Source organism: Euleptes europaea, chromosome 16 (genome assembly GCF_029931775.1).
Source record: "Euleptes europaea isolate rEulEur1 chromosome 16, rEulEur1.hap1, whole genome shotgun sequence".
NCBI classification, from domain to species: domain Eukaryota; kingdom Metazoa; phylum Chordata; class Lepidosauria; order Squamata; family Sphaerodactylidae; genus Euleptes; species Euleptes europaea.
The window spans coordinates 37,167,360-37,191,136 of NC_079327.1; the positions used below are offsets into that span (position 1 = coordinate 37,167,360).

Sequence of the window (23,777 nt, forward strand, 5' to 3'; positions counted from 1 at the left end):
TCTCCTGCCCTATCAACTGTTCCTCTTATACACTGACAAGAAGGTTTTCAACAGGAACTGTAATAATGATCTGAGCGTAAAGCTGTTGCTATTCCACATCATATATTATCTACATGGCACTTTTGTCATTCACATGCTGACACTTGGGGTTGCCAACCTCCAGGTGGTGGCTGGAGATCTCCTGCTATTACAACTGATCCCCAGCCGATAGAGATCAGTTCACCTGGAGGAAATGGCCACTTTGGCAATTGGACTCTATGACATTGACGTCTCTCCCCAAACCCCACCCTCCCCAGGCTCCGCCTGCAAAATCTCCAGGTAGTTCTCAACCCAGAGCTGGCAAACCTACTGACACTGGAAGTGATGAACTGGGAGGTAAGGTCGAAAAGGACCAATGGTAGGGATACACTAATCCCCGCCCCCAATTACAGAGGTATCAAAATTATCTCCCAGTTCCTTTCTAAACCCCAAACACTCCACCAGGTTAACATATACACTTTCTATAAGATGTTGCATAATAGTCCTGGGCTTGTCAAGGGAATGCCTTAGTCACCTCCAACCATTTTTTGAACCAAAAATGGCACCAGGGGGCATTATTTGCTCCATTGAGGGGTGGATGTGAAGCCCTTAAAAAGTCATGACTAGTTTGATCCTTAGAAGTACAGGCAAAAATAGCATTTTTTCTAGGCAACAACAAAAGAGAAGGGAGGACCCGGGGCTCAGTGTTAGCACATCGTCTTGGCAAGCAGGTTTAATCCCTGGCACCAGCTAAAGAGAGCTGCTGCTAGTCTGAGTAGCCAGTACTGACCTTAATTGACCAATGGTCTGTTTTAATGTAATGCACCTTCATATGTATATATGCATAAGGAAGCATGAGACAGTATTCTGGGGTGGTTAGCTCTCATATATTTAGTTTGAGTTCAAGAACAAATAGCTTTCCTTACATGAAGACCCAAAAACCTTAATCTAGTTAATTGGTGGCCTAAAATGGGCTTCAAATTACTTATATTGAAATGATAAACTTCATCTGGCTGAACAGAAATGTATGGGTAGTTCAAATGAGGACCTTGAAATGATCCTTGGAATGGAAGAATTCTGTTCTATTCAGCTAACAACAGTTGTTGGAACCACCCCTACTGGCCATTAGTCCACCAAGGTCTTCCATTAGGCCTACTAATTAGCTCACAGTGGTTTCAGATGGATGTAGATGGGAGGGAGGAGTTTGCTCAATTTCTGCAAAACTCTCTGGAGCCAGCATGGTGATTGGTTGAAGGAAGTCAGGAGATCCATGGCCCGTGTTTTCGATAAAATGAATAGACTATAGAAAACCCAGTCAGAGCATAAACACAGCATAAAACATTTACAATGCTGTCCTAAGAAGAGTTATACCCTTCTATGCCCACTTATTTCAATGGTTTTAGAAGGGAGTACCTCTGCTTAGGGTAGCTCTGTACAAGAGCAATCCTAAGCAGGTCTATTCAGTGGGCCTTCCCTCCGGCACAGCATTCTTATGATTGCGCTGTTAGCAGATTAGCAGAAAACTAAAAAAAAACACTTTTAAAAATCATCCCCAATTAAAAGCATGGGTGAATGGAAGTGTTTTGGCATGGTACCTAAAATGAAGTTGGCTAGGGAGTTTGCTAGGTGCTGGGCAAGCCTCAAGGGGAAAGGTATTCCATAGTTGAGGGGCCAGCACAGAAGAAGCCCTGTCTCTGATTGCCACTCATCTCACCTATGAAGGCAAGAGCACACAGCGCATACCTTGTGAGTAGGGTTGCCAACTTCCAGGTGGTGGCTGGAGATCGCCTGGGATTACAACTGATCTCCAGCCGACAGAGATCAATTCACCTGGAGAAAATGGGCACCTTGGAATGTAGACTCTATGGCACTATAGCCCAAACCCCACCCTCCTCAGGCTCTGCCCCCAGAATCCCCAGGTATTTCCTAACCCAGAGCTGGCAACCCTACTTGTGAGGAAGGTCTCCTTGGGGCTGTTCAAGGAAGTACAGAAGGAATGTTTGGGTACTAAAATTCAGTCTGTTATCTCAATTGAGAAATATGCCAGACAGAATTCTGGAAGATGTGGTATCAATACATAAAAATAACATTTTAAAATATTTTGTTTGGGAAAAATGATATATCATTGCAATCAGTGTTGGAGAAATTCCATTTCAGTCATAGAAATTTGCTGCTCACCTGTACAAAGTGTACCTGAGTGGTTCAGTGGTCTGCTGAACCATTATTTAAAAATCATGTTGGATCTGGAACTTAATTGGAGAGTTTAAAAATTCTTATGAAACTGAATCCGTATTTTAAATGATTCACCTAGTGGCTTTAAAGTACTTTTTTGTGGTGGTTTTTTTTTTTTTTTTTTGGCTTTAAAGTACTTTACCAGAGGGGCTACTATACCTTAAAGAGGGGGTTCTTCAGATATGATTCCTCCCACACTTGTTACACTTGTTACACACTATTAGATCACCTCATCACATGAGATAATAATGTTTTAAATCAACCCAACCCCACTATCTGAGTCACATCCACAGCCCATCAGTTCTCCTTCTTTGAAAGAGGAAGAGGTTGGGTTGGTTTTCTTCACAAATTTTGCAACACTGTGTGGTGAGAATGAATTGAAGTTTCATTTCTTTAAACGTAATTACCAAAGGAGTAACCCAAGAGCAAGAGTGAGTTGTTTTTAGTGGTATTGAATTATCCTGAAACACACTGCGCATTTTGTTTAAAAGCCTTATATGATGATAATGATGATTCCATGAGAACATTATACCATGAGAAATCTCTTAGCTTGAGATACCACAAAGTTTTTTGCTGCAACACAGTAGGAACATAAAAAAATGATTTATAAAAAGTAGGTTATCTTTTTGTCTTTTTCAGAAGTTGAGTTGGTTACTTAATGTATAAGAATTAAAGCATAATAGTTATGGTCAAATAATAATAATTATGCAAATAATTCTGATAGCGTCTTACAATGTTTTTAAAGTTCAGTATTTCTTTTTTCTTTTTTTCTAATTTTTTTTTGTCCCACCCAATAATAGTGGATTTTACAGTCCTTCACATGTTAATAATTCAAACCAGAGAAGGGCAGGATTGGTGAAAGAAGGGAAATCCAGTTTTGCTCATTGCCTTCTCACTGCTTACCATTCTCTTTACCTCTTTCTTTGACCATCTCATTGTCTTTTCTTGTAATCATCTCTCCTCCCCCCCTGCTAACAGTTACTTCCCCCAGCTCACTGGCACGGTGTCTTCCTCTTCCTTATCCTGTCCATCTCCAAGGCCATGAACAGAATCTCTAGGGAGTGCCTCTATAAACACTGTACTTGCTATGGCAATCTATGATGCTGACTAAACTGCAGCTAGGAATTTTTGTTTTTTTGCATTTGCACATGCACAAACATCATGACTGTTGAGGGGATCTCTCTCTCTCTCTCTCTCTCTCTCATGCCGTCAAGTAGGGCTGTTGAATTAAAAAAAATTCGGTATAGTTCGGATTCGGCTGAATTCGGCCCATTTAGATTTGGGATATGCCGAAGTCCAAACTCCCCCACTTCGGGTCCGTGCAATTCGGCGGAAATTCAAAGTTCGGGGAAAAAATTCGGCCGAATAAAGCCATTAAAAACACAACCGTGCCTTTCCGCGGCTCTGGGGGGCATTTTTGAGGGTAGAGGTCCCAAACTTTCAGCGGAGCTTCAAATGACCCTTCTTGCAAGACCCCCCAAGTTTTGTAAAGATTGGGTCGGGGTTGAGATATGGGCCCCAAAAGGGGTCCCCCCCACCCTTAATGTGCATCTCTGAGCAGAGCTTGCCGCCCATGCACAAAGTTCCCAGCCCCGACAAACAGCTGAGAAGTTTGCAAAGCAACACAACTGTAAAGCAACACCAACAAGTAAAGCAACACCTTTGCAACTGTGCAAAGCATGGAAAGGGACAGAGGCAGCTAGCTATGCAGAAGGAGCAGGAGGGGGTGGAATTTCCCCTTTTGCATTGGACTGGGGACCAGGAAAATGCATTCTTTAAGTCACCATTTGAAAATCAGTTTTGAGCAAGCATCAAAATAGACCTAACCGATCTTATGAATGAGGGAAAGCCTGAGGACACACAACTGAAGCCCCCCCTCAAACCAGGGACAGAGAGACTCAAGGGGGCACACCCACCCCAGGCAGAATGGGTGAAAGCCCCCTTTGGCCTCCCCCCACCCACCCACAGAAACTGCTCCCTCCCCACACACACACAGACTCTGCTTCCCCCCCCCCACACACACACACACAGGAGAAAAATTATAGATTAAAGCCCCCAAAGGGGTCTTACTGTGACTGTCTTCTGTTCCATCAGGAGGGGCTGGCCTGGGAGGACTGGGTAATCCAACACGATTCCATTTAAGCACGGGACGTTTTGCTCTGTGAGATGCATACAGGATCGGGTGATCCATTCATCCCAATAGGGAAAAGGGGAAAGCCCATATCTCGAGGGGCCCTGACCCAATGTTTACAAAACTTTGGGGGTCTCTTAAGAAGGCTTGTCTGAAGCTCCACTGAAAGTTTGGGGTCTGTACCCCAAAAAATGCGCCCCCTGCAGCCACGGAAAGAGAAAAGGGGGGAGCCGATATTTCTGCCCCCACTGAACCCATCTTTACAAAACTTGGGGGGTCTCTTAAGAAGGCTTGTCTGAAGATATCCTGAAAGTCTGGGGGCTGCACCCCTAAAAAAGCACCCCCTGCAGCCACGGAAATGGAAAAGGGGGAGGGAAAAGGGGGGGAGCCCATATCTCGGGACCCCCTGACCCAATGTTTACAAAACTTGGGGGGTCTCTTGTCTAAAGCTCCGCTGAAAGTTTGGGGTCTGTACCCCAAAAAATGCACCCCCTGCAGCCTCGGAAAGGAGCGAATGTGCACAAGCACCCCACACGCACAGGAGGATTTCTCTCTCTCTCTCTCTCTCCCCGGCCGGGCCGCACATCAGCTGATTCCTCCAGTACTCAATCCTGACTGATTGGCCAGAAGAAGACCCAGCTTGGCCACCGATGGGCCGGGGGAGGAGAATGCTGCTTACTGACGGTTATGCTGCTTACTGACGGCCCCGAATTTGCTGGATTTATTCGTTAACTCCCGAACTCGCTGAATTCGGCTCCCCCGTGTTCCCGCCATTTTTTAGTTCGGCTGTTTTTCAGTTCGGGCCGAACCAAATCGACAGCCCTACCGTCAAGTCACAGCTGACTTATGGCAACCTCATAGGGTTTTCAAGTCAAGTGACATTTGGAGGTGGTTTGCCATTGCTTGTCTCTGTGTCACAACCCTGGTGTTTTGGAGGTTGCCCATCCAAATACTCACCAGGGTCGACCCTACTTAGCTTCTGGGAACTGTCGAGATCAAACTAGCCTAGGGCTATCCAGGTCAGGGCATACCCCCACTACACACACTTTTAGATTTCTCTGGAAAGCTGGGTGTTCCATCAGGTTCTTAGAACCCTAAAGGGTAGCCATGATATTGCATTATCCATACAGAACCAGTCCTTGGCTAGTAGATATAGCAATTGTGACAGACGTCTCTGTAAAAATATGTCAGACAATACATCTTCTAGGGTTTCCCCTACAGATTTCTAGATGTTCTTTGCGTGCCCCATCTCCATCCATCTACAATGCTGTATCATGCAACTGAAGAAGAGGCAGAGGGTCCTTAGCTCCTTTCCACAAAATCCTTCAATGACATCCTCCTTTTACGGATGGGAAAGACAAGAAGGATTTGAGGGAGAGGGCTCCTATCGAAGTACCTTTTTTCCCCTCATAACAGATTCTCTTTTATTTTTCAGAGTAAGACAGAGAGGGAAAGGAGTTTGAGCTGTGATCCTGTAGGGACCTATCAAGGTAGGTTTTTCATGGTTTAGGTTCTATCCTTTCTATCTAGAAAAGTAGATGGTCGGCACTCCTGTTCGTTTCAAACGTTCTGCAGCTAATGATGGCAGTTCTTATGATGAGGACAAGCATGAAAGAGAGCTGACTGAAAAGGTTGTGCACTGTGATCTCTGCTATATCTTGCTCTGTTTGCCATGGGTCTGTTACATGACAGTTATTGGTTATTCATCCTTACATTGATAATACAGGTAGTAATAAGTTGCCAGAAGGAGGAAAAAAAGGAACTATAAATAAGTAGACTCCCATTCTTGAAGGGTTCTACTTCTTTCTTGTTCCTTTTTCACTGGAATGGAAATGAAAGTGTCAGGAGGAAGCTTATAAATTACTGATGCAACAGAATAATGCACGTAAACTTGATTTCTCAGGAGAAACCCCAGCTGCAGCAGCCACAGCTTCCCTTAAACTCTGTAGTTCTTCATTAGTCCTGACAACAGAAGGAGGTAAAGACAACTCTTCATGCAGCCAGTCCCAGGTAAATATGTGCCGGTTTGATGGGGGAGAGGGGCAGGAGCAGGCTCAGTAGCTACGATATTCTCACTACCTAATCCTAGTTGCCTATCATTCCTCTGCTTGTTGTCAAATTTTAAAAAAATATTCATTAATTTAAAATATTTATGAAATTATTTTACCCCGTCACCAGCTTCTCTTAGACTTCAGAACCCAATCCTTCCCCATCTCAGCTCAGGCTTTCCCACCTCCCACCTCCATATCTTCTGGCAGACTCAAGGAGTTGCTTGTGCTCATCCTCAGTACTGTAAATCCTTTGTATAGAGCAATGGTGCACCTGTAATTAGAATACTATGCCCAGTTCTGGTTGCTGGATCTCTTACGGATAGAAGAAAAGCATGCCTCTGTGTTTTTCTATTGTTTGAGCTTATTAGCACTATCATGTCATGATCATCAAGCATGTCATGTAATGGTAGAAACAGTGTAGAGACTGACTTGATAAAAGGCAGTAGTGAAACTAAACAAACGTTTCTCTCTTTCTTTTTAGGGTTTATTTTTTTTTATAAAGATCAACAGAATGGTAACTGCTCTAGGATTTGCTGATGTGATCTGGTGTATATTTGTGTACTCTATATTTTATGCTGCTTTACCAGATGTAGAGGGTAAGTTCATGCATTCAAGATACTCTAAGATTCGCAGCACAATCTGAGTTAAACCTGACAGATGAGCTTAGGATCACTGTGTGTGTAAAGTGCCGTCAAGTCGCAGCCGATTTATGGCAACCCCTTTTGGGGTTTCCATGGCAAGAGACTACCAGAGGTGGTTTACCAGTGCCTTCCTCTGCACAGCAACCCTAGTATTCCTTGGTGGTCTCCCATTCAAATACAAACCAAGGCTGACCCTGCTTAGCTTCTGAGATCTGACGAGATCAGGCTAGCCTGGGCCATCCAGGTCAGGGCTTATTACCAAGCAAGATTACCCCAGTCAACCCAAAGACGCTTTGGCAGAGTGGATTTGAGCCAGCATAGCTTCAAGATTGGACTGGTGCTTTATCATGCTGATGTGACATTGCCAGTCAGTGGCGGACTGGGTCTGAAAATATTGGTTGCCAGGAGTCACAGGGGGCCCATCCACAACTATAAGGCTATCATTTAATTTTTATTAATTTTTATTTTTAACATATTGTTTAATGTTTAAGGGGGCCCACTTCATCAGGGGCCCACTTGCCATGGGGCAAGCTGACACAATGGCCATTCCGCCACTGTTGCCAGTATAAGGGGCAAAAATGGATGAAACCAGGACATTGTACAGTGAATCTCAGTTGAAATCCTGTGCTCATTCAGTGGGTCAGTACTGTCTCAACAATGGCATAATGCCATACCTGCAAATAAGTATATACTGTGCAGATGGAGATGAGCCTAGTAACCACAAGCTCCCAGATTCAGATAAGCCTCTCCCATGTGCTAGAAAAGGCAATGGAGGAGCACTATCACCTTGAGCACCAGGCATTCTACTCCAACTATTAACATTGCTGGCCAAATGAACACACATGAACACATGAAGCTGCCTTATACTGAATCAGATCCTTGGTCCATCAAAGTGAGTATTGTCCACTCAGACTGGCAGTGTCTCTCCAGGGTTTCAGTCAGGGGTCTTTCACATCACCTACTTGCCTAGTCCCTTTAACTGGAGATGCCGGAGATTGAACCTGAGACCTTCTGCATGCCAAGCAGATGCTCTACAAAGTGAGCCACAGCCCCTCCCCAATGACTCATTGTTCCTTGCAGGATCAGAGCCAGGGGATATAAAGAAGAACAAACCCTACCGTTGCATCGTGGATGGGACTGGTGGTGAGTATTGTAATGTAGTCATTCCTCTACCAATAATGGGTAAGCCACAAAAATGGTCATCAGGTAGCAGAGCTGAGACATAAGGCATGAAATACACCTGTATGGTGACATATTCTTAATCACCCTCTCACCTGCTTCTTCTGAGCAACTACGTTTAGGGGTATGTGCTTGGGCTTGGAAACTCTTCTGTTATTTATGGGATGGGATGCTTAAGATCAAGTAAGTTCTTTCAGAAGATTAAATGAATCCGAGTAGCGTTGGAATGAATGCATCCTCTGACTTATCTATATTAACAGCAAAGATCTCTGGATGTTCACAGGGACATGCAAATTATTATAAAAAACGATAAGCTCTGTCAAGAACATTTTCTAGTACACTTCACTTTTTAAATGGCTTGTGGATAACTTACAAAATACCTCAGTGGGAGTCTTCACAAAAAAGCTTCTGTGGTAATCTTGCCATTAGTTATACACAAGTGTATCCCATTAATTTCAATGGCATTTGGGTGCAGACAAAAAGGGAAGGTCAGCAGAAAATTGTTTAAATGTGATTGTTTTGCTCTGTTTGCCCTTCTAGTGACGGAGCCACATTCGGTGGTTTTAAATTTGAAGGTAGATCTGGAAAATATGAAGATGACTTGGGACTTTAATGCCACAATTATTCAATGTTCTGTTGACACTCCTCCCGATAATTGTAACTATGGTGACCATGATGTAAGTATAAATTACTTCTATACTGTGTGAAAGGCAGCCATTTACTCCATATAATGCACTTTCCAACTTTTCCTAGCATGACTGTCTTTTCTAGTGATTCTTGCCTTCTCATAATGTGACCAAAATACAATAGCCTCAGTTTAGTCATTTTAGCTTCTAGGGTCAGTTCAGGCTTGATTTGATCTAGAACCCACTGATTTTTTTGGCAGTCCACGGAATCCGTAACACTCTCCTCCAACACCACATTTCAAAAGAATCCACTTTCTTCCTGTCAGCTTTCTTCATTGTCCAGCTCTCACACCCATACATAGTAATAGGGAATACGATGACATGAATTAACCTAATCTTGGTGGCCAGTGACACATCCTTACACTTAAGAATCTTTTCTAGCTCCTTCATGGCTGCCCTTCTCTTCCTCTGTCTGCATTCAAATTCAGATTGCAATTGCTTCTAGTTTCTGGCTCTTCTGAAAATGTGGATTACATTTTGAGGGCAGAAGAGAGAGATTTCTATGACCTAACTGTTGACAACTCAGTCTGCTGCCAATTGTGCTCATTGACAGCTGAATTTGTAATAACATAACCATGGTCTTAGAAATAAAAACTGAGCATAACCATACTACAATTCCAGTCCAATTGATCTTCTAATGGAAGAGCCTCAGAAAAAGTGGTGAGATGATTCCTAATAGTGCTTTTTGCCTTTTGTATAGTTATGTTTTCCTTTTGTATAACATCTGGCTGAGTAGGTACCTAGGGTTCCTGAATCTTGTAAGATAATTTTATTTATTTTTTTGCTGTCAAGGCACAGCTGATTAACGGCTATCTCATAGGGTTTCAAGGCAAGAGATGTTCAAAGGTGGGTTGCCATTGCCTGCCTCTGCATCACACCCCTGGTATTAATTGGAGGTCTCCCATCCAAATACATCCTGGGTCGAGGCTGAGAGTGTGTGACTGGCCCAAGGTCACCCAGCAAGTTTCCATGGCAGAGTGGGGATTCAAACCTGGGTTTCCCAGATCCTAGTCCAACACCTTAACCACTACACCACACTGGCTCCCTGTAAGAGAAATACACATCTGAAAACCTAAGGGTTGGAATGCCCCAGAAGGAAAGCACTGAGTATGGAGCAGCTGCAGCATTGTCTCCTTAAGGAACATAACTGAAATGTGCTGATGTCTCTAAAACCCAAACAAAAAGTATTAAATTCAATTCTTTCTTTTGCAGATAAAAGGAACAATGTGCTCTTTTGACAATGTGCAGCTTCATCAGGGGGCAACATTCATAGCCAAAATAAAGTATCTGAATCAGACTCTTTCAAATACCACCTATTTTCCCCCTGAAGGTAATTCAGTTAATATCCCCCACACAATTCATTTTCCAGGAACCCATATAGCGAATAGTCACAAGAAGGAGAAAACTGAGTACATTTCCCTTCAGGTCAGTCCAATAAATCATGGGGGTCCTAATCCTCACTTTAAAGCCAGTTTGAAAAGGGTGATAATGACAGATTATGTTGTTCTGTTTAATGATTTTGGGTTAAAATAAGGTTCTGGGGATCTGGAATTAATGGACCAGTCTTATATTTATAAAGTTGGTGAAGTGGTTGAGAGGAATATTTAAACTGGTTAAAGAATACTCTACAGTTAATTTGGATTTTGAGGAATGGCAGAGTGAACCTCTGGTCTTCATTTGCTGGCATCCTTCCTTGGAGCGTGGAAGGGAATGGGAACTTTTGGTAGTCCCATGTTACAACTTAGGGCCCCATGCTTGACTGGATTTTTGGTCTGTGGCTGATACTTTTTGCAGAGGAACTTGCACATGTGGGGTAGACCTATATTTCATACATTCCCATAAGGGCCTGCCACACATCAAACAATAGAGCACTAGGAAACTGTATAGCTATGGGAACTTTAACAGTAACACCATTTGCTTATTTATAATGATGTGGTTACATACTTCAATATATCTGGTAGTTCTTCCTAATGACAGATTAGATAGACAACCGAGTTCCGTGATAATGTCTTAACGGAGAGCCTACAATGTTCTTTGCTAATGCTTGGGACACTGCTATTCAGGGGGTTCTTGGACAGGCAAGTAATGGCAGTGGGTGGAGTATAAAGTACTGATAAAAGAAGATGATATATGCTTATCTCAACAAAACTCAGTCATATACAAAGAAATGGGGGTGCAACAACTCCAAGGAATCCCCATTCACCACTATTGATTATTGCTAGATCTATAAAGTATAAAACACCTGTGATTCATGATTTACACTGCCATCCTAAATAGGGTTACATCCTTGTAAGTGCCATCCTAAACATGTATACTCAGAAGTAAATCCCACTGAGTTCAGTGGGACATATTCCCTGGGAAATTTGTTTAGGGTTGCAACATTAATTATGCAAGGGAAGAAAGACCTAGTTTAATTCAAAGACATCTGGTTGGAAGAAGCAAATGACCCAGTTTTAGCCCAGGCTGTCCCCTCAGAAGCTACATGTTCACTCTGTGACCCACCCCCAATTCCATCATCCCTCCCGGTCCTATGAGGAGCAGACATATTATAAATCAATAGCATGGTTGCACGACTACATAGTAATTTCGTTCTCAGCTATTTGGTCAAGATGAGTAAATTAGAGTAACTGAACAGGAGTTTTCTTATTGGAAGGGTTTCATTAATACTATGGTTCAGTCCTGATATAACTCTTCAAAGCAAGGCCTCAAGCCTAGGGCCTAATCTCCATTTATTTTGAAGGGGGGCAAAAGTACAAAATGACACCCTCCATATATTATATACACATTTTTCTTTATGTATACATATATAACCAACATATATAATCAACTACTCTTTTAAATGATAGAATAAACTATGTTGACCTCTATGAATAAATTATGTTGACCTCTAATGTTGACCTAATTAATAATTATACTTTTATATTATTTTATGTATCAATAATGGTTGAATACTCCCTCAACTCCTCTGCACACATAAAAACCCAACCCAAGGAGAATGTTTTTCAGCCTAGCCTTTTCCTGGACATTTTTTTAAAATACAGCAGACATAATTTTTACATGGGAAATACCAAATACACCTCAAGCTCCTTTGCAGCTTGACTCACTGGAAAATACAGTAATTCTAGGAAACACTGAAGACAGTAACAAAAAGAAAAAAAAGAGGAAGCTAGGATTATTACTCAAACAACACATAAATACTTTTTGATAGCAGAGGGTATTTGTAGTAAGAATAAGTAATGAAGTCTTAAGAGTATGCTATGTTTAAGTTACCTGAAAGAGTTTTAAGGTGTTTCATGATAAAAAAAAAAATAAGAATTGAATTTCGAACGGCTACATATTTTAGCAATTGCTATTCAAATACTTTATAAATATTTCAGAATTTACAAGGTAGTTATAACGAGAAAATTAACTGAAATATTAAGAATATGGTATGTTTAAGTTACTAGAAAGATTTTAAAGATATTCTAGGCCATAGAATATGAATTGAAATTTTGACAATTTTTTAATTTTTAATTCCAGTATAGTTTTATTAAGGCTCGGAAGATATAATTTGTTTTATTTTGCCTTTTCCCCTATCCCTCCTCTTCTTTCTGTACCCTTAAATTTTGCAATAAAAATTAAAAAAGAGAGGAAGATAGGGTTGCCAGCTCCAGGTTGGGAAATACCTGGAGATTTTAGGGGAGGAGCCTGAGGAGGGAGGGGTTTGGAAAGGGGAGGGACTTCAATGCCATAGAATTGAATTGTCAAAGCAGCCATGAGGCTTTTTAAACCATTAACAGTCACTAGTCCCCCAAACCTTTCTCCACCTGTAACTGTTTAGAACGCACCCTTACCCCCACCCCCAGAAATTTTGCATGCCCAAAGCATACTACAGCACTGTTAACATGAAAGGGGGTGTTGGAAGACAAGGAATTGGAAATTCCTGCAGATGGAAGAGTGGAGGGTGCCTTGCATAGGGGAAAGGAGGGAGATTAGCTAGGCCAAGGAAGATTACCTAGGGGTCTATGTAGGGCTGCCAGGTGCCTGGTGGTGGCGGGCAAACCCCCGGCAATTCGCCCCTCTGCCCACCAACCACCTGAGGGTCGGTGGGCAAATGTGCATGCATGCGCCAATGCGCACGCTCGGCACTTTAGGTTTACAACCGGAAGTGCCACCTCGTGAGGGGCCTTTTCCTCTTAGTTTGAGTGGTAAAGGACCGCTTTACTACTCAAACGAAAAGAAAAAGGCCCTTTGCGAGGCGGCACTTCCGGTTGTAAACCAAAAGTGCAGCGCATGCGTGTTGGCGCGCGCACAAGTGCACAATTGCACTTACAGCCCCATAGCCTCCCACCGGAGCAGAGGAGGGACCTGGCAAGCCTAGGTCTATGCCTCCCACTGCATAGAACTTGACATCTTTGAACATCTCCACCGGAACCTTTAGCTCTCCCTCCTCTTTGCCTCGCCATAGTCTTGCCCGACTAACAGCCACAGCTTCTGCCTTACCAAGGGCTGCAACTCCCCTCTGAGCCCCCCCCCCAATCTCCTTGCAGCAGCCTAATCGGGGGAACGGGGCATGCACACTGCACAATGAGCCATCTCTGCTGGGCAATTAAGCCTCACCCACCTCCTAGCGGCTGCCTAATTGAAGGAATGGGGTGCATGCTGCAGAAAGAGCCATCTCTTCCAGGCCATTGTCCCCCCCTTCCAGCAGCCGCCTAATTGAGGGAAGGGGTATGTGCGCTGCAGAATGAGCCATCTCTGTTGGGCAACTGAGCCTCTCCCACCTCCTGCCACCACCCACTCTTTGTCCATCATCTGGGGCACCTGCCCCCTTACCCTCCCCTAGATCCAGCTCTGCTCAACCTCTTGAACACATAAGATCAAAGCTCCCCAAAGCAGGGCAGTGTGCATTTTTACCAGCACTGAACAACTGCAAGAGAAATCTTCACATATCAAGGACTGAAGAAAGGCTTCCAAACAAGGGCATGTTTTTTTTTTCTAACAAGCTTAAGTGCCAGCAATTCCTGCAGTTTAAAACCTGATTAATTCAGCACAGAGAAAGATTGTATATGGCAGGGAAAAAGGGGCTTTGTAAATTACATTACAGTGCTTTCCAGATTTGATATTTCTCCTTACATCTGCTTCTTCTCCCAATTTGTCTCAAAGGATTGTTAAAATTTCAATCAGGATTTCAAAATCTCATTTGGAAAGCATGCTTTGGAAAAGGTTGTTTTGGTAGCAATTTAATGTTCAGTCTCAACAGATGTTCCTGAAGTTTGCTGGGTGATTTTGTCCCTCACTTGGGAAACTTGTATCAACATAGGCATTAGGGTTGCCAGATCCCTCTTTGCCACTGGTGGGAGATTTTTGGGGTTGAGCCTGAGGAGGGCGGGGTTTGGGGAGGGACTTCAATGCCATAGAGTCCAATTGCAAAAGCAGCCATTTTCTCCAGGTGAACTGATCTCTATCGGCTGGAGATCAGTTGTAATAGCAGGAGATCTCCAGCTACTATCTGGCAGTTGGCAACCCTAATAGGCGTCCATATACAGGAGATAATGTTCTTACCACTTCAAATACATTACAGAAATGCTACATATTATTAACTTCTATTTCCAGAAGAGGATGGAACATCAGCTGAAAATTTCTCCTGTGTACTTTACAATGTTTCTTCTGTGAACTGCGCTTGGAACACTGGCAAAAATGCTCCAGAAGATGTCCAGTATTTTCTTTACGTGAAGAACAGTAAAGACCACAAGTAAATAATTTTCATTGGTTCACTTGAGAAAATCATTTTAAAATATACTATTCTTTCTTGAGTTTTAAAGGAAATACTTTGGCATACACAGGGAACCAAAGAGAGAGTGTCCACATTACATAAATAATGCCCTAGGAAGACATATTGCATGCCACATTCCAGAAGTGAGTTTGGAACCTGATAATGACATTTACTACATCTATGTGAATGGATCAAGCAAAAAATCACAGATTCAGTATTATGATGCACTTCTCGAGCCATGCAGCCATGGTAAGAAATAAAAAGTGAGCGATGGTGTTTTGGTTTTGAAATGTAATGGAAATCTTAAAGTGCCCAACAGTTAGGGTTGCCAAGTGCCCGGTGGTAGCAGGTAAAACCCTGCGAATCCACCAGGCTGCCCGCCAGCCAGCTGATGGCCGGCGGGCACTGCAGGAACGCGCACGCACGCGTCACTTTCGGGTAAACCCGAAAGGGACGCACATGCACTGGAAATCTTGGAGAAAACTCTATGGAAACCATTGAGTTTTGCCCAAGATTGCTAGAGCGTCCACGTCACTTCCAGGTAAACCCGGAAGTGGCGTGGGTGTGTCGCGTGAAGTGTGTGCGCGCATTGCACCAGGCGCGTGCGTACACCGTGCACTACAGCCACAGTCCCAGAAAGCTCCCGCCGGTGGAGCTACAGGGCCTGGCAAGCCTACTAAGAGTGGACCATTACTGAGGCCTCTTGCTACTGAGCCAACTTCCACCAAAGTATATGGCACTTGACTGTTTGGAGAGGGGGGAATAAGATGTACCATTTAAATATCTGTAAAATGTCACATTTTGCTACTTGTTAAATATCGCAATGGTGGTTTTCATTCCAGAAAGACTAGGCCCTCCACGAAATATCACTACAAATTGCTCTCAGCTACCATCGATGTGTAGAATACAATGGGTACCTCCTCTTAACAATGATAATTGCTGCTGCCCTGAGTACGAAATAAAGGTAAGAGGTCAAAATGTCCAAAGGCTGTGCAACAAACAAGATCACTTCTTTCAACCTACATAGCAACATTATAAGTGCAAATGTTTAAAATTTGCCAGTGTTCAAATTTCTATAGAGCTTTAGTGCTCCTCCACTACCTAACATGATAAATAACAGTTCTTTTTAAAAAATTTCACCTGAAGTTAAAAGGAAGGAACAATCATACCCGAGTAGAATGACCGCCAGTTGTACAACAAAATGGACTAAATATTGCTGGTTCTTGCCAAAGAACATGTTTGTTGAGCCTCATTGACAACATGTAGAAAGCTCCCTCGATACAGCTCATATCTCTTGATTACATTGTTCGCAGTCAAGATGCTGCTCTAAAGCCATCAAAGGAAGACCTCATTTGGATATATTTCCTTATTAGGATTGCCAACTGCCAGGTAGTGCAGGAAAAGCTAATGGTATCAATTCAATCAATCACAAACTTATACAAACAAGGTGTATTAGGTGCAGTGAATAACATACAACACATATATCTATATACAATCTATGTCTTACAGTCCTAAGGAAGGTACAATTCTCAAAAAATTCTACTAAGAGCAATCTTCAAAGTAGAACTGCAAGGTATGGAATATAAAGTCCCAAACGGGTAACTGAATCTGCAGTGTGGTGGTGTGGAGATCTTCATAGATGAAAAACAAGGGGGACGACCATTTCCACCAAACAACCTCCCACTGGTAGTGAAGAGGGACCTGGCAACCCTAAGGGTTGTGGATACTTGGGAAAAGAGGAGAGACAAATATCCAAAATATCAGGGAGAGGAAAACGGTGAAGAAAAGTCCCACAATCTGTTGCAATGTAGCAATTGACAAGAGGTGAACAGTTGTGGGGGAAGCTAAAAAGGTGAGAGACTATGGACAGGACCATGGGATTGGTAAAACAACTCTTAGCACAGTGATTCCCGGTGTGGTGCCCACTGACACCATGGCAACCATCAATGGATTTTCTGCTGACCATTTGCTCCTTCAACTAAATCACCTCTTCACAAAAGCAAATAGCCAGTCCTGGCTTCCCTCTACCTCACTGAAGCAGAAGGTACTAGGAGGCATCATGTTTGTGTCTTTAGGGAGCACCCATTCAGAAACTGTGTCTATCACAGTAGGATTTTTGGCTTGTATCCTACCAATTGGCCCCAGAACCTCAAGGCAGCCATTTATGCAAACGGTCCCAGCCCCCATGGCAGCCAGTTTCAAGTGGAATCTCTTCCCTGTTCTCGAAATTCAAAAAGTACCTATAGGGTGAGATTGGGGACCCCATGCCCTAGCAGGTTTCAACAAGCCACAAAATCAGATGAGCAGGAAGAAGAGCGATCGGATGGCTCAGCACTTCCAGGATAAGAATACCTATAGAAAAATGCCTGGAGCCAATTTTGTACACAGTGTCATGCATTTGAAGAAATAGTAACAAATAGGGGGATAGTTAATACTGGGAAACTTGTTCAAGTTAATACAAATTAAATCAGTTAATTTCTGGCTACTTTTGCCTTTTTTGCCAGCCAAGGTATACTACATCACTGAATGTATGTAATTACATACAATCTATGAAAAAAAAAATTTAAGTGCCCTGACCTGACCCAAGCTAGCCCAATATTGTTAGATCTTGGAAGCTAAAGCAGGGTCAGCCCTGGTTAATATTTGGAAGGGAATACCAGTTGGTCACCAAGGAATACCAGGGTCATTATACAGAGACAGGCAACAGCAAACCGCCTCTGGACGTCTCTTGCCTTGAAAACCCCAAGCCAGCTACGACTTGACTGCAAACAAATAAAATAAAAAATCCTGTATTAACATGTGAGGCTTTTTGTTTTGTGTTTTAGGATGGAACCAATAATACCATTGAAAATGTAAGTACCTTGCCTTATCAACAGAGTAAACAGAGTAGCTTGCTGGGGGTAAAGGGAAGATGACTGGGGAGGGCACTGGCAAACCACCCCGTAAACAAAGTCTGCCTAGGAAACGTCGGGATGTGGCATCACCCCATGGGTCAGGAATGACCCGGAGCTTGCACAGGGGACCTTTACCTTTACCTTTTTAAACACAGCAACACTGAATTTTAAGTATGCAGCATATATTTTATCTGTAGTATTCTAAAATACTTCTGTATTACCAAATACCTAGAGTTCAGATTTTTTTAAAAGGAAAAATTATGCTAAGAACTTTTAGAAGTTTCAAACTTATCACAAATAAGATTTCTAAATGGATTGAAGTTCTCACATGGTGTACTGGAAAGAGGAGTACAAAAATGGAGATGGAATTAGGAGCAAAAAGTCAATCATCCTAAATAATCAACATTTCTATATCACCACTCTGCTTTCTATGATATATGACTTTATGCCTTGAGGGTTTAGTATGGTGTGATAATAAAATATTAGTGCCAAAATGCATTTGGAGTATGAATTAGATTGTAAGGTACCTTGAGTTTATTGTGCTTGCACAGGAGGGGTATCCACAGGTTTTTTTTTCCAGATTGCTTACTTAGGATGCAGCCCCCACTGCTGCATAGCATGCTTTTGGAGGAGTGCAGGGGGCAAGGGGAAGCAAGCAGAAAGTATCACACTGGTAGTGGATCTTAGGATCCAACCCAATGTATGAATGGATTTACAAGTTTTAAAAAGAACACAGTGACTGTAAACATAATTTAATAAGAACAGAGGGCGTTTCCGCATTCTCATTTTTCTCGCTTGTGTTCCCGTTGCTTGGGGAGATTTTTCCTGTTCCTCACATGTTTTGTTCCCTCTAGGGGTCAATTTGATATTACATCACTTAATGTCCAGCATATCTCCCTGCAGTTTTAAACTGCAGGTTTTTATGCCGGACATAAAATGATGTAATATTGTATTGACTGCTAGAGGAAGCAAAACATGTGCAGAACAGGGAGAAAAAAAAACTCCAAAGCAACAAGAACACACAAGTGAGCAAAATAAGAATGTGGAAAAGCCCAGAGAGAAAAAACAAAAACTCCTCCTTTGCTGATGCTTCTGGCTTCTGTTTTCTAGCTAGACTTGAATCTGTCATGTCCCTAAGACTTGCTCTTTCAAGTCTCCACGGGCTGGATCGTATGAATCCACTAACACTAGAGCCTAAACAAAGAGGACAGTTGAAGGCCCAATTCATCAAAAAGTGTAAGATGTCCTGCTTATAAACCTCTTTAAACTGCTTTGAGCTTACACAGTCAAAGCTAATAAAAGGCGCTGTTTGTGACTGCTGCCACCTACTGATCCAGCAGTAAGTAACTCCAGACCTGTTCCTTTAAGGGTAGTACAACCCCATCCAGAACAGGTGACACCCTAAATCCCGGGTTAGACCTTCCACTCACCAGTAGCACTTCCATCTTGTCAGGATTAAGATGCAGTTTATTAGACTGCATCTAGTCCAATACTGCCTCCAGGCACTGGTTTAGGGTTTCTACAGCCTCCCTGGGATCAGCTGAAAGTGCAAGATTGAGCTGAGTGTCATCAGCATATTGGTGACAACCCAGCCCAAATCTCTGGATGACCTCAGCCAGTGGTTTCCTGTAGATGTTAAAGAGCATAGGGGAACAGATGGAACCTTGTAGGACCTCAAAAGCCAAGGGGATGAACAGCAACCCCTAAGCACCACCTTCTGAACCCCACCCTACAGGTAGGTCCAGGACCACTGCAGAATGTGTGTCCCAATCCCAGTCCAAATAGGCAGTCTAGAAGGATACCATGATAGATGGTATCAAAAGCTGCTGAAAGTTTCAGGAGAATCAACAGAGTCACTCCTTCATCCATCTCCCAGTGCAAGTACTGTAATTTATACTTATTGGCTGCTTTTTAGTTGTTAAAATGCTAATAACTAACAACACCCAACAAGTATAAATCACAGTACAGTCCTAGGCAGAGTTAAACTAGTCTTCTATGATTGGTTTCAGTGAACTTAGACTTATCATTTTGTTGAACAAACGGCAGGTGAGGAGAGGACCATTATTTTTCAGGTATGTCTGTATTTCATTCACAGAAGTATATTTATAAACCCTTGTGGGATTCCTGCTAGTGGTGGCCAAATTACTCCATCTGGGCTGGAAGACAGGTTTGGCTCACACCTGTTATAACACTTTAGTTCTTCTCATAGGTTAAAATAGTGAGAAATAGGGTTACCATTAAATGGAGGCAAAACCTTCCCCTGGTGATCAAGACATCTGGGGAGAGGGCAAACTGTCTCCCAAGATGGAACCCTAATTGCTGACCAGTTGCTTAGACAAATCAAATTGAGTCCCTCTTTCCCCCAGTGTCATTCTAGACCCCATTTCTTGACCAAGGAATTCATGAGCTAGGGAGGCATGTTCAAAGTCAAACCCATGCAGTAAACTTGAACACTGAGCTACAATGAAATAAACTGGACAACCCTTTTGTTTTCAGACAATTGACCATTACAAAGACATTTATGTGGAGGAAAGACGTATCGTGAGGATCCGTATGTTTAAAGGAAATATTTATGGTGAATGGAGTGAACCAATTACATTACGTAAGAAAGTTATTTTGCCTCTTACTATTTCTTCTATTCTGAAAAGCCCATCAGTTGCTGATGTTATATATGTCATTTATTTAATTTGTTCTATTGGAAGCTGCCCTTAGCCTGGCAGTGCTGGGGAGGGCGGGATATAAACCAAATAAATAATCTTCTTGCAAAACAAAAACAAACCAAGGGCCATTTCTAAGGGGCAGGCAAATGTATAGAGATGCATTTGGAATACTCATAGGAACTCAGATAGTTCGATTGTGATCTGTTATTCACCAAAATATGATGCTGCTATTGCTTGCTGCATCAACAAATGGGAATTTCTCTTCCTCCACAGTCTTTTGAGGCATGGACTGGATAGACATGAATGATTAGGAGAATAGGTCTACTGCCTTCAGTATTTGTCTTCATGAGATATTTAGATAAAGCTGCACTGTTGAATGCATGAAACCAGGGTAGACATTCACTTTCTAGATTTTCAGCATGTAAATTCTTAGAAGCTTCCAGCTGATAATTTCAAATTATTTTGTAAGGTGCAATTTTGATCACGACAGTCAAACCAACACTGGACAAAGCAATATGCCTATTCCCCAGCTGAAAATCAGAATACTAAAGACTATCTGTCTCTTTCAGACATCCCATCCCAACCAATTCCATCACCAACAATTCCTTTAATATTTTTAGCAGTTGGTACAATCTTAATGATCTTGATCCTGTTTTTTTTCTGTAAAAGGTAAGTCTACAATCTGTTATTTTACATGAGTGACAAAAGGTTGTGTTTTGGTTGACTTTCCACCTCACCATTTTTTGCTAGATTTATACTCAGATCTGAAACCCTGATTTAAAAGTTGATATAATTGGCTAATGTACACCAGCAGTCCTATCAAATACTGTAATTAACCAGAAGAGATGAATATATTGTGCAAGCAAGCTTTACAGCAGTTCTAAAATAAGGCTTCTCAAAATCAATACCCTCTTCTAATATAGAGGACAAACTTCAGTCTTCCTGATATCCTGATTCAAAAAAGGATGTGTTTTATTTAAATGAAAGATAAGACTGACAACTTGGATAGTAAGGCAATCATTTCTACTTTTGAGCATCCCAGAATCATCTCGCTAGTCACAGAGAACATGGCACTGGATTAGATGGACTTTGGATCTGATCCCCAAGGTGGCTTTTAGGTTCCTTATTTAATACATTAATATATCTGCCAAATATGTGAGAACACAAATGTAATTAGCTTTTTTAGTTTACAATTTTTTTTAAGAATTTCAAATTAGTCTTTATTTTTGAGTCCAATAAAGGAGAAAGGTTGTGGTATCCAAGGAAAGCAAACTCCAAAAAAGCAAAAGAACAAACATATAACCTCAGTCAGGACCCCGTGGTGATAGGGCATAGGGAACGGATAACTTAACAAAATTACAAAGCATCAGTAGCTCCTAAAATAAAAAGAGAAACCACATGCTCCAGTATACAACACTGCAATATTTACACAATATATTCAAAATTGCCTTAAATATATCTTTAGTTTAAATCCAAGCATTCCAACATTTGTAGATTTCAGGTACAGTAACATAACAGGTGTTTTCTATTCACCCTCCTAGGGTCTTTGGTATTTTGACTCATATGTATTTAAACTCTGTGCATGTGTATATAAAAGTATACATTTAAAATAATTACAAATAAGAAGCACAATTTGCATATAATCCTCAGAGGCATGTGGCTCTCCATCTGTAAGAGGGTGGCTGACGAATTCTTCCATCAGGACAATGAATCATGCTACAACTTTCTTCCTACAGACACCGTATATGGCATAAAATAACTGCTCCAGTTCCACAACCAAAAAACCTTTTCGAGCAATATACCAAGAATACAGAGGTAAGCTTTAAAATTTGGTTAATACCATGATCCATCAAAGATTTAAGAAGATAAAGGTCAATGTTTTTTTTTCATTCAAATTAATTTTAGGCAAGTTTCATGTGAGTCTTTACAGATAAGAAGCAAGTACTATTAAATAGCTGTTCCTGCAGTTCTGTCCATTCAGTTACTTGCGACTGCACGTGTTTGTATAAATGTATGATGCAATTTTACCTAGTTTATTTCTACAATGATGTCACAAACAATTGAGCAATGGCTTTTTAAAAAATTGTCAACCACTGCATTCCCACTTTCAACCCTCTCTTTACAACTAACGGGGTTAAAATTAAGATGAATAACCACATTTGTCAGAAACAAAACCCACCCAGAACTTCTTTTGCCAATAGACTTACAACCATTTTTATATTTAAACTCAACTCCTAATAAAATATAATTTTTGATATTTTATATTTTATCCCATTCTTCCTTCAAGCAGTCAGGGTAGCACATATGTTTTGTAATCACACAATAATCATGAGGGGTTAGGTTGACAGTAACTTTTTGTGTGTGCCAGCAAGTCACAGCTGATTTCAAGTGTTTCAAGGCAAGAGACATTCAGAGGTGGTTTGCCATTGCCTGCCTCCATGTCACAAATCTGGTATTCCTTGGAGGTCACCCATCCAAATACTAGCCAGGGCTGACCCAGTTATCTTCTGAGATCTGGTGAGATCAGGCTAGCCTGGGGATATCCAGGCCAGGGCAGTAACGGGCCCAAGCAAGGTTCAAGAATAAGCACTCTTCAGTATCTCTAGAGAAACTATTTTTAAAATTTAAATTGCTCTTTTTATCAACACTATTCCAGAGATAACAGCTTCAAGAAACCCCCCCCCAAAAAAAAATTGGACTTGCAGGGAGATATATTCATTGAACTGAGAATTGAATCCTAGAACTATAACTGAAATCAGAAAATTATCCAAGGCAATGTAATGACTTATGGAAAGCTGTTACAAATATTGTCCAATTTGACATACTCCTATATATCAGAGAAAGCTGAATACATAAGTGTTTAATTGCTGTTAATTATCAAGTATGTCCATAAAGTTTTCCATAACTTCATCTAAGTGGAGCTGAAACAATAACATATCCTTACATAGGACAGCATATCTTTGAAATTTAAGTATTTGTCTCTTCCCTTTTTTTGTTAAAGAAAGAACTGATGGACCCAATACCAACAGCACATGAGCTCGAGGAAAAAATAACATTAATTGAAGAAGCTACCAACGGCTTTAAAAAATAAAGACACTTTTTCAGACAGCAAGCTACTGGCCTGCTTAATTGCTACCCCTGCCTCTTGAAGGATAGAGGAAGAGGCCTCTGCCAGCAATTCACTGCTGTTGCTGAAAGACAAGAAGCCTCTAGGCATCCTTAGGCACCATCGGCAAGCAACATCTGGTAAAAGTAGCTGAACCTGCCTGTTAGATAAAGGCTTAGAGTATCCTCTTCTGCAGTCTATTGTTGTGAAGTGGTAATGGAAGTGAGAAGATGGTTGCATGCAGTTGAGCTGAACTTATATCCCCCCAGCATCCTTAACAGATTCGTTTTGAAAGGGTCTCAGAAAGTAAAGCAAAGTGTGGTGGTTGTGAAACTTTTGTTTTAGTTTATCACCTTTCCCCAAAACACTTTCATCCTACTCATCGTAAGAATCAGGAGCTATAAATTTTCTGAACACGCTCTCT

At 41.8% G+C, this 23,777-nt stretch overlaps 1 protein-coding gene across 1 annotated transcript; it reads left to right on the forward strand.

Annotated features, from left to right (window-relative positions):
- Positions 1-6,943: 6,943 nt before the first annotated feature.
- On the forward strand, positions 6,944-23,338 carry LOC130488405 (granulocyte-macrophage colony-stimulating factor receptor subunit alpha-like). The gene is made up of 12 exons (XM_056862067.1): positions 6,944-7,028; positions 8,154-8,213; positions 8,793-8,929; positions 10,151-10,268; positions 14,537-14,672; positions 14,764-14,942; positions 15,536-15,657; positions 17,519-17,545; positions 20,084-20,189; positions 20,817-20,916; positions 21,984-22,062; positions 23,249-23,338. The coding sequence occupies exons 1-12, from the start codon at positions 6,944-6,946 to the stop codon at positions 23,336-23,338; spliced, it is 1,239 nt and encodes a 412-aa protein (XP_056718045.1).
- Positions 23,339-23,777: the final 439 nt, after the last annotated feature.